At 39.2% G+C, this 10,213-nt stretch overlaps 2 protein-coding genes across 2 annotated transcripts in view; both read left to right on the top strand.

The window, feature by feature from the left end:
- Positions 1-6,200, top strand: part of eed (embryonic ectoderm development) — a 7,781-nt gene extending 1,581 nt beyond the window's left edge. Inside the window, exons 2-12 of the mRNA XM_016452026.1 lie at positions 1,514-1,666; positions 1,740-1,832; positions 2,186-2,251; positions 2,374-2,499; positions 3,538-3,619; positions 3,694-3,785; positions 4,729-4,862; positions 4,941-5,046; positions 5,550-5,708; positions 5,810-5,883; positions 5,957-6,200. Coding sequence (XP_016307512.1) covers positions 1,514-1,666; positions 1,740-1,832; positions 2,186-2,251; positions 2,374-2,499; positions 3,538-3,619; positions 3,694-3,785; positions 4,729-4,862; positions 4,941-5,046; positions 5,550-5,708; positions 5,810-5,883; positions 5,957-6,083 — 1,212 coding nt within the window. The 3' untranslated portion in view covers positions 6,084-6,200. The remainder of the gene's footprint in view (positions 1-1,513; positions 1,667-1,739; positions 1,833-2,185; positions 2,252-2,373; positions 2,500-3,537; positions 3,620-3,693; positions 3,786-4,728; positions 4,863-4,940; positions 5,047-5,549; positions 5,709-5,809; positions 5,884-5,956) is intronic.
- A 1,689-nt stretch (positions 6,201-7,889) lies between these two features.
- The window catches only part of hikeshi (heat shock protein nuclear import factor hikeshi), a 5,887-nt gene continuing 3,563 nt past the window's right edge, over positions 7,890-10,213 (top strand). The window contains exon 1 of the mRNA XM_016452031.1: positions 7,890-8,036. Coding sequence (XP_016307517.1) covers positions 8,007-8,036 — 30 coding nt within the window. The 5' untranslated portion in view covers positions 7,890-8,006. The remainder of the gene's footprint in view (positions 8,037-10,213) is intronic.

The raw sequence follows: 10,213 nt of genomic DNA, 5'->3' as shown, positions 1-10,213 counted from the left end.
TATTTACCAGAATTTATTTAGGAGAAAAATGTAAATGTGCAGTATTTCTGAAAAAAAAAAAAAACATATATATATTTTTTTAATAAAATCAATTAATTGGAGATGCTTTTGATTATTAAAATTTAATGGAACCATTAAAATGGAATCCAGAAAATAATGGAAAACAGAATTTGGTAAAGATAAAACTGTAAAACTCAATTAATTAGACAGGCTTTTTGATTAATACAATTTAATTTAACCTTTAAAACAGAGTATAGAAAAATGAAAATGGAAAAACCTGAATTTGGAAATAAAACGGATTTCATAGGGCCCTATAATTATAATACATTTTTTTGTGGTATTAAAAATAGATGTAAGCGAACAATTATCTATGCACAATCAGCTTGTAACACTCCAAAGAGAAAGGAAAACTTGAAATCACATCATATGACCCCTTTAATATTACTTCAAATACATATATAATAGCAATAAGGCAATAATAATTAGTTCAAATAATGTATCAAAAGCAAGAAATCATATGGTTTTATTGAACGAAACTGTTAAAATGCATAATGTATTATAAACAATATAATGTACATTACGCATTACAACAAAGGCCTGCAGAGGCCTGATGATTATTTTTACACATTGCTGTGCGATCTAATCCTTGTTTAATATTCAAGCACCATTTCATTCAAATGTCCACTTAATCTTTAATATTTGGCCATTTGTTTAGGACAGAAATGCTATAGCCACTGTAATTAACAGAATATGTGGACATCAAAACGTGTAAACTCAAGAGTGAGGGTTTGAGCTTTTATTCTGAAACCGCGATGTATTCTCCTGAGTTTGCGTAGATTTATAAATTATTTACCTTACAAATCTGATGAAATGGTGCACGTTGCGTTCCCAGAAGAATGTTATAATAAACCCAAACTCACAGCAACATGCAGAGATAGAGTTTGAGATGCTCCACACATGATGTAAATGATAACCGTTCCTGTGGAACTACTGTGACACATGTACTTAACCTACACGCATGTAAATAATTAAAGCGCATATACTGTGTTAGAACTGCATCGCATATAATTATTTAATTAAATCGTAGCATTTGTGAATTTACAAGTATGCTTAATTATGATTTTTAAATGGGTTTAATATATCATGCAGCCTTGGGAAACAGTCTAATAATGTGTTTTATGGATTCTCGTCTGTGAAATGCGCCACTTCCGGTATTTTGCCGGTTAGTCGACGTGAGCAAAATGAAGTCGAGGATTTAAAAAAATCGAATAGTTGAATAAAATCGACAAATCGCGACAGCCCTAGATTAATCAGATGTTTCAATGTTGATTCTGTGATTAATCAGATGTCTCGTGTTGATTCCATGATTAATCAGATGTCTCGTGTTGATTCCGTGATTAATCAGATGTCTCGTGTTGATTCCGTGATTAATCAGATGTCTCGTGTTGATTCCGTGATTAATCAGGTGTTTCAATGTTGATTCCGTTATTAATCAGATGTCTGATGTTCTCAGGATGATGCGGTCAGCGTTGAAAGCGGCACAAACCCGGAGCGGCCCGACACTCCCACGAACACGGCCAATGCCCCGGGCAGAAAGAGCTGGGGCAAAGGCAAGTGGAAGTCCAAGAAGTGCAAATATTCCTTCAAGTGTGTCAACAGTCTGAGGGTAAGTGAGCCTGTGGTGTTTCTGTAGTGTGCACTAGTGAGGGCACTCTGATGGTGATGTTTGTGTCGTGCAGGAGGATCACGGGCAGCCGCTGTTCGGAGTGCAGTTCAACTGGAACAGCAAAGAAGGAGACCCCCTGGTGTTCGCAACCGTCGGCAGCAACCGAGTGAGTGACACACACATATTCATACGCTCACACACACACGCTCACACACATGCACACACGCTCACACACACACGCTCACACACTCACTCACGTGCACACACACGCTCACTCACACACACGCTCACACACTCACTCTCACACGCTCACACACTCACTCACTCACGCTCACACACTCACTCGCGCACACACACTCACTCGCGCACACACACACTCACACACACACACACTCACTCACACACACACACGCTCACACACTCACGCTCACGTGCACGCTCACACACTCACTCTCACACGCTCACACACACTCGTGTCTCTGCAGATTCCCTCATGTTGGGTGTGTCTTGTTCCTGCAGGTCACTCTATATGAGTGTCACTCTCAAGGAGAGATCCGTCTGCTGCAGTCGTATGTAGATGCTGACGTATCCTTTCAGACACAGAATAAAGTCATCAGATGGCTGTGTTTTATCTTGAAGTATCTGAGGTTATTCTGCAGATTTGGGCTGGTGTATTTTGTTATTCCCTTGATTCTTGCGCTGTCTAGGCAGATGAAAACTTCTACACTTGCGCTTGGACCTTTGACTCGAGCACCAGTCACCCACTGCTGGCCGTGGCCGGATCTCGCGGCATCATCCGCGTCATCAACCACATCACCATGCAGTGCGTCAAAGTGAGTCCAGACGCTCGGCCCAACTGACCTGCATTAGTGCGTCTGCTGCTCCTCTAACTGTGTTTACACTCATGTCTTTGTGTGTTTCCTCTGATTTCTTCGTGTGTCTACACTCATGTCTTTGTGCGTTTACTCTGATTTCTTCGTGTGTCTACACTCATGTCTTTGTGTGTTTCCTCTGATTTCTTCGTGTGTCTACACTCATGTCTTTGTGCGTTTACTCTGATTTCTTCGTGTGTCTACACTCATGTCTTTGTGTGTTTCCTCTGATTTCTTCGTGTGTCTACACTCATGTCTTTGTGTGTTTCCTCTGATTTCTTCGTGTGTCTACACTCATGTCTTTGTGTGTTTCCTCTGATTTCTTCGTGTGTCTACACTCATGTCTTTGTGTGTTTCCTCTGATTTCTTCGTGTGTCTACACTCATGTCTTTGTGTGTTTCCTCTGATTTCTTCGTGTGTCTACACTCATGTCTTTGTGTGTTTCCTCTGATTTCTTCGTGTGTCTACACTCATGTCTTTGTGTGTTTCCTCTGATTTCTTCGTGTGTCTACACTCATGTCTTTGTGTGTTTCCTCTGATTTCTTCGTGTGTCTACACTCATGTCTTTGTGTGTTTCCTCTGATTTCTTCGTGTGTCTACACTCATGTCTTTGTGTGTTTCCTCTGATTTCTTCGTGTGTCTACACTCATGTCTTTGTGTGTTTCCTCTGATTTCTTCGTGTGTCTACACTCATGTCTTTGTGCGTTTACGTTGATTTCTTCGTGTGTCTACACTCATGTCTTTGTGCGTTTACGTTGATTTCTTCGTGTGTCTACACTCATGTCTTTGTGCGTTTACGTTGATTTCTTCGTGTGTCTACACTCATGTCTTTGTGCGTTTACGTTGATTTCTTCGTGTGTCTACACTCATGTCTTTGTGTGTTTCCTCTGATTTCTTCGTGTGTCTACACTCATGTCTTTGTGCGTTTACGCTGATTTCTTTGTGTGTCTACACTCATGTCTTTGTGTGTTTCCTCTGATTTCTTCATGTCGTTTGCAGCATTATGTCGGTCATGGAAATGCGATCAACGAGCTCAAATTTCACCCGAGGGACCCGAACCTTTTGCTGTCGGTCAGTAAAGGTAAAGAGCGCAGATGTCGCGGCGCGCGGTGCGTTCAGAGCAGGTTTGTTGATGGTTTGCCGTGTGTTTGTCAGATCACGCGCTGCGGCTCTGGAACGTTCAGACAGACACTCTGGTGGCCATCTTCGGAGGCGTCGAGGGCCATCGCGACGAGGTCTTGAGCGCGGTGAGTGTATCGTGGCTGGTGTTGATCAGATTTGCTTCTGTCAGTCTGCAGTATGATCGTAATCACTGCAGCGTTTCTGTATATATGTATTATATTTTCGCCTGGCTCCGCTGTTGTACAATTCTTTGAAAGGACTCGGAGTAATTGCCCTCTAAAAACTATCAGGAAACAGCAGTGAGAAGAAGTAGCAAACTTTGCGTCTCGCGTAGAGTTGATGAAGGAAAGAATGAATTTCTTTGTATAAACTTATTAGGTTGTGTTCATTTGGAGGACACACATGAAAATGTCTGTTTTTAGTACACCTCACCATACCTGTACTACAAAAGAACCAAAGAATCATGTACAGCTTGTTTATTTGCGCTGTTAGAACAAAATACTGTACATGAGTATAATATGTATGAAAGTAATAAAACTAAACTGAACAACAATAAAATAATTTTTTCCTCAATCATTTCATTAACAATTTCATTAATCAGGGACCTTTACTTTCACTAAAAAAATCTAATTTCTATTGTAAGCGCATTTTGTAAATGTAATCTATAGACAAGCGCAAACTGTGTGCTTAATGCAAATGTTATTGGACACATTTAAAAGATCAGGTGATTATGTTCGTCCATCTATGCAAATTATCTCTGTATCGAGACAAAAGAATGAGGTTAATCACTGTCTGTCACCGTCGTGATCGTGTATATTTGCGAAGACTGATGATGGTAGGCTACACCACCCAAAAACATATAATACTTGTGCTTTTATTTCTCATCGAACAGTATATAGACCTACAGAACAACATTAAGCAAATATTGTCAAATCCTATCTAAAGAAATCCTGTTTTAAATACAATAAAAATAAAACACACTTCACTTAAAAAGCCTTGAACTTCGTGAGTACAGAAACATCGTGAAGTTAGTTATTGTGTCACTAAATGCTTCTGTTGTGTTTGCAGGATTTTGACCTGCTTGGTGAGAAGATCATGTCCTGTGGGATGGATCACTCCTTGAAGCTGTGGAGGATCGACTCTGAGAGGATGCAGAAAGCCATCCGCGGTTCGTACGAGTATAACCCCAGCAAAACCAACCGGTGAGTCTCGTCCCTCCTCCAGCGCTCGTCCTCTGCTTCAGCAGTGCATTCAGCCCTCTTCCCTACCTGCGTTCTCAGGCCTTTCGTGTCTCAGAAGATTCACTTCCCAGACTTTTCCACACGAGACATTCACAGGAACTACGTGGACTGCGTCCGCTGGCTCGGAGATTTGATTCTTTCAAAGGTACTTTCTGCAGCACGAGAAGCCGACGACATGCATTTTAATATGTGACCCTGGAGCACAAAACCAGTCAAAAGGGTCAATTGAGCAGTTTATGCATCATCTGAAAGCTGAATAAATAAGCTTTCCATTGATGTATGGTTTGTTAGGATAGGACAATATTTGAAAATCTGGAATCTGAGGGTGCACAAAAATCTAAATATTGAGAAAATCATCTTTAAAGTTGTCCGAATGAAGTTCTTAGCAATGCATATTACTAATCAAAAATGAAGTTTAGATATATTTACGGTAGGAAATTTACAAAATATCTTCATGGAACATGATCTTTACTTAATATCCTAATGATTTTTGGCATAAAAGAGAAATGTATAATTGTGACCCATACAATGTATTGTTGGCTATTGCTACAAATATACCCCAGCGACTTAACACTGCTTTTGTGCTCCAGGGTCACAGATGTGTATTATTAGTTCCTCCGTAATCATTTGCTGTGTGTTGTTTTGTAGTCATGTGAAAATGCCATTGTGTGTTGGAAACCTGGGAAGATGGAAGACGACATCGACCGCATCAAACCCAACGAGTCTAATGTGACGATTCTGGGCCGCTTCGATTACAGTCAGTGTGACATTTGGTACATGCGCTTCTCCATGGACTTCTGGCAGAAGGTTTGAGGTTCTTGATAGACTTGTGAACTGAAAGTGACTGACAGTAGGGTTAGTAAGAACGTCTGACGATGAGTGAAGAGTGTGTATCTTCACCTCCGCAGATGCTAGCTCTTGGAAATCAAGTCGGGAAGCTGTACGTTTGGGACCTGGAAGTGGAGGATCCTCATAAAGCAAAGTAAGATTCCTCTTTGAGCTGTCCACAGCACTGTATTAGTGCTGTACTTGAGCTCTGCTTGTGTTGTGCTCAGGTGTACGACGCTCACGCTCCCCAGATGCACGTCTGCGATCAGACAGACCAGCTTCAGTCGGGACAGCAGTATTCTGATCGCTGTGTGTGACGACGCCTCGATCTGGCGCTGGGACCGGCTGCGCTGAGTCTCCTGACCTTCACTGCTCGAATCATTGATCGCCGAGTTCTGCTGTCTTTGCTTTTGACTTTCGCTGTTTTCTTTGCCATTCTCTTGTCTGACTTCAATAAAATCTATTTTTATAACCCTATATTCCTTGCTCAGTTTTTCTAGCCCATTTAAATTGTTGTGAAATTTTTATTTACTTATTTAACCAGGAAGGTCCTGCTGAGATACAAGAGGGAGTCCTGGTGAAGATACAGAGAAACACACATCACACAACGAACAAACACAAAACACAATTGTCTAAAAACAATACAAATCCTAGTCAGTTATTACAACATGTGCACTCTTCTATATAAACAGACTTTAAACTATTTTTAAACCGCGAGAGATGGTACAGAATCCAGATGAAGCTCGTTCCGTACACGGAGCATAATTATAATAAACAGATCGACCTAACTATGAAAAATCGGCATCTTAAGAGTTGATCTGTTGATCTGGTATTAAATATTTGTGCAGTATGACAACAAACAGGGAAGTCGTGGCCTAATGGTTAGAGAGTCGGACTCGTAACCCAAAGGTTGTGGGTTCGAGTCTCGTGCCGGCAGGGATTGTAGGTGGGGGGAGTGAATGTACAGTGCTCTCTTCCACCTTCAATACCACGACTGAGGTGCCCTTGAGCAAGGCACCGAACCCCCAACTGCTCCCCGGGCGCCGCAGCAAAAAAAATGGCTGCCCACTGCTCCGGGTGTGTGTTCACGGTGTGTGTGTGTGTGCGTGTGTGTGTGTGTGTGTGTGCGCGTGTTCACTGCTGTGTGTGTGCACTAAGCATGGGTTAAATGCTGAACACTAATTCCTAGTATGGGTAACCATACTTGGCCACATGTCACGTCACTTTTCACTTTAAACTAGATATATACTGTGGTAATTTACCCACCAAAGCTTTTAAAATAAAAATTAACATTTGTTTTTTTCTTCTTAAGCAAATTGTTCAGTTAAACCCAACACTTTTTTTATACACTAATAGTGATCAACAGTGAACAAGTATTCACTAATTAAATGGCTGCCCACTGCTCCGGGTGTGTGTTCACGGTGTGTGTGTGTGTGCGTGTGTGTGTGTGTGTGTGTGCGCGTGTTCACTGCTGTGTGTGTGCACTAAGCATGGGTTAAATGCTGAACACTAATTCCTAGTATGGGTAACCATACTTGGCCACATGTCACGTCACTTTTCACTTTAAACTAGATATATACTGTGGTAATTTACCCACCAAAGCTTTTAAAATAAAAATTAACATTTGTTTTTTTCTTCTTAAGCAAATTGTTCAGTTAAACCCAACACTTTTTTTATACACTAATAGTGATCAACAGTGAACAAGTATTCACTAATTCTAGAATTAAACCGGGAACATTTCTATCTCAGACAAAAACTATTAGCTTTACTACTAATCAAAACTTTAATTTATCTAATGTGCATTGACCTACAGGTAAATGCACATTACATCATTATAAATGTTGAGATTTGAGTAATTTTGATTACTGCATGACTAATGCAAAAAAGACGACTGATAACATGAAGCTGATATATTTAGAGGTAGTTAAATTGGGCTCTTCTGCTGTTTTTCCTCTTATTCCTCAGTGCTTTTGAATGTACTAGTGTGATGATATTTTTAGTATTTGTATTAAAGCTGTTCTAGATGATTTATGTTAAACATTGTGCATATAAAATATTGCGATATAATATACTTACGAAATCACACTTCGTTCGTTCTGGTGTTTTTGTACGCACGCACCGCGCCTGATCGTCCAATCAGCGAAGCGCGCTGTGTTTTGTTTCCGGTTCAGAGGTCGCGCCTATCAGCTGCTTATGGAAGTTTCTAGCAGTATCCTGTGAGCTGATGGTTCTGTTGCAATCTGCTTCCTCGAATGTGTTCCTGCAGTAATCGTGGTGATGTTCGGATGTTTAGTCGCCGGCAGACTGGTGAGTGGATTCATATTCAGTAGCATAAACTTAACTAACCCACCCTGTCTTAACTACTCTGATCACTAGCTGTTAGCCAAGGGCTAATGAGCCATTTTCTGATTCAAATTAGACCGATCTAACTTTACGTCTTATTTAACCGGCTTCACATAGTTATGGCCAGTCTTGAAGAAATTAGACGACTAAGCTGTAAAACTAGTCTAAGTATTTTATACAACGAGATACGAGAACGCCAATAACCTGATTAGCCCAGTGCGATTCTTCCATTCAGTCTCAGTTTACTGATGATTCGAGCTGTAAACTGAGATCTCACTCGCAGTCTCTCAGTGTTTATCTCTGATCTGTGTTATCAGTTTATTTGTGTTCATCAGTGTTTATCTGTATTTATCGGTTTATTTGGGTTTATCTGTGTTTATTTGTGTTCATCAGTGTTTATCTGTATTTATCCGTTTATTTGGGTTTATCTGCGTTTATCAGTTTATTTGTGTTCATCAGTGTTTATCTGTATTTATCCGTTTATTTGGGTTTATCTGCGTTTATCAGTTTATTTGTGTTCATCAGTGTTTATCTGTATTTATCCGTTTATTTGGGTTTATCTGCGTTTATCAGTTTATTTGTGTTCATCAGTGTTTATCTGTATTTATCCGTTTATTTGGGTTTATCTGCGTTTATCAGTTTATTTGTGTTCATCAGTGTTTATCTGTATTTATCCGTTTATTTGGGTTTATCTGCGTTTATCAGTTTATCTGTGTTTATCAGTGTTTATCTGTTTATTTGTGTTTATCAGTGTTCGTCAGTGTTTATCTGTATTCATCCGTTTATTTGGGTTTATCTGCGTTTATCAGTTTATCAGTGTTCATCAGTGTTTATCTGTATTTATCAGTTTATTTGTGTTTATCAGTGTTCATCAGTGTTAATCTGTGTTTATCCGTTTATTTGTGTTTATCAGTGTTCATCAGTGTTTATCAGTGTTTATCTGTATTTATGTGTTTATCAGTTTATTTCTGTTCATCAGTGTTCATCTGTGTTTATCTGTATTTATCAGTTTATTTGTGTTTATCAGTGTTCATCAGTGTTCATCAGTGTTCATCTGTGTTTCTGTGTTTATCAGTTTATTTCTGTTCATCAGTGTTCATCTGTGTTTATCTGTATTTATCAGTTTATTTGTGTTTAATGTGTTTATCAGTTTATTTGTGTTTATCAGTGTTCATCAGTGTTTATCTGTATTTATCCGTTTATTTGGGTTTATTTGTGTTTATCAGTGTTCATCTGTTTATCTGTATTATCAGTGTTCATCAGTTTATCTGTATTTATCAGTTTATTTGGGTTTATCTGTGTTCATCAGTGTTCATCAGTGTTTATTTGGGTTTATCAGTTTATTTGTGTTTATCAGTGTTCATCTGTGTTTATCTGTATTTATCAGTTTATTTGGGTTTATCAGTGTTCATCAGTGTTTATTAGTGCTGTGTTCAAAATATCGATACGACGATGTATCGTCACAGAGATTTGACGATACGAGTATCGATACAGCTGGCCCTGCGAGGTTTCTAAAAAATAATGAATAGAGAATAATATATAGGCTACAACAAGGTTTAATCTGGCCGCAGAGGAACACAACTGGGTTGCCTGATATAAAGAGACGTAATCCCCAAAACAGAGCTTTACACTTGCGCAATACGGAAATATCTGCTGAATGTGTTACTTATCTTTGTCAACCTAGCAACCCTGTGTACACGCGCTCTCTCTCCACTGCGGATAAACGCGCTTGCTTTCTGAAAACACCGGTTATCATCAGTGTTCATCAGTGTTTATCTGTATTTATCAGTTTATTTGTTTATCAGTGTTCATCAGTGTTTATCTGCGTTTATCAGTTTATCTGTATTTATCAGTTTATTTGTGTTTATTTGTGTTCATCAGTGTTCATCAGTGTTTATCTGTATTTAATCCGTTTATTTGGGTTTATCTGTTCATCAGTGTTTATCTGTATTTATCAGTTTATTTGTGTTTATCTGTGTTTATCAGTTTATTTATGTTTATCAGTGTTCATCGGTGTTTATCTGTGTTTATCAGTTTATTTGGGTTTATCTGCGTTTATCAGTTTATTTGTGTTATCAGTGTTCATCAGTGTTTATCTGTATTTATCAGTGTTCATGGGTTTATCTGCGTTTATATGTTTG

This window comes from Sinocyclocheilus anshuiensis, unplaced genomic scaffold (genome assembly GCF_001515605.1).
Source record: "Sinocyclocheilus anshuiensis isolate Anshui unplaced genomic scaffold, SAMN03320099.WGS_v1.1 scaffold1128, whole genome shotgun sequence".
Classification (NCBI taxonomy): Eukaryota; Metazoa; Chordata; class Actinopteri; order Cypriniformes; family Cyprinidae; genus Sinocyclocheilus; species Sinocyclocheilus anshuiensis.
This window is presented reverse-complemented; position numbering and strand designations above follow the sequence as displayed.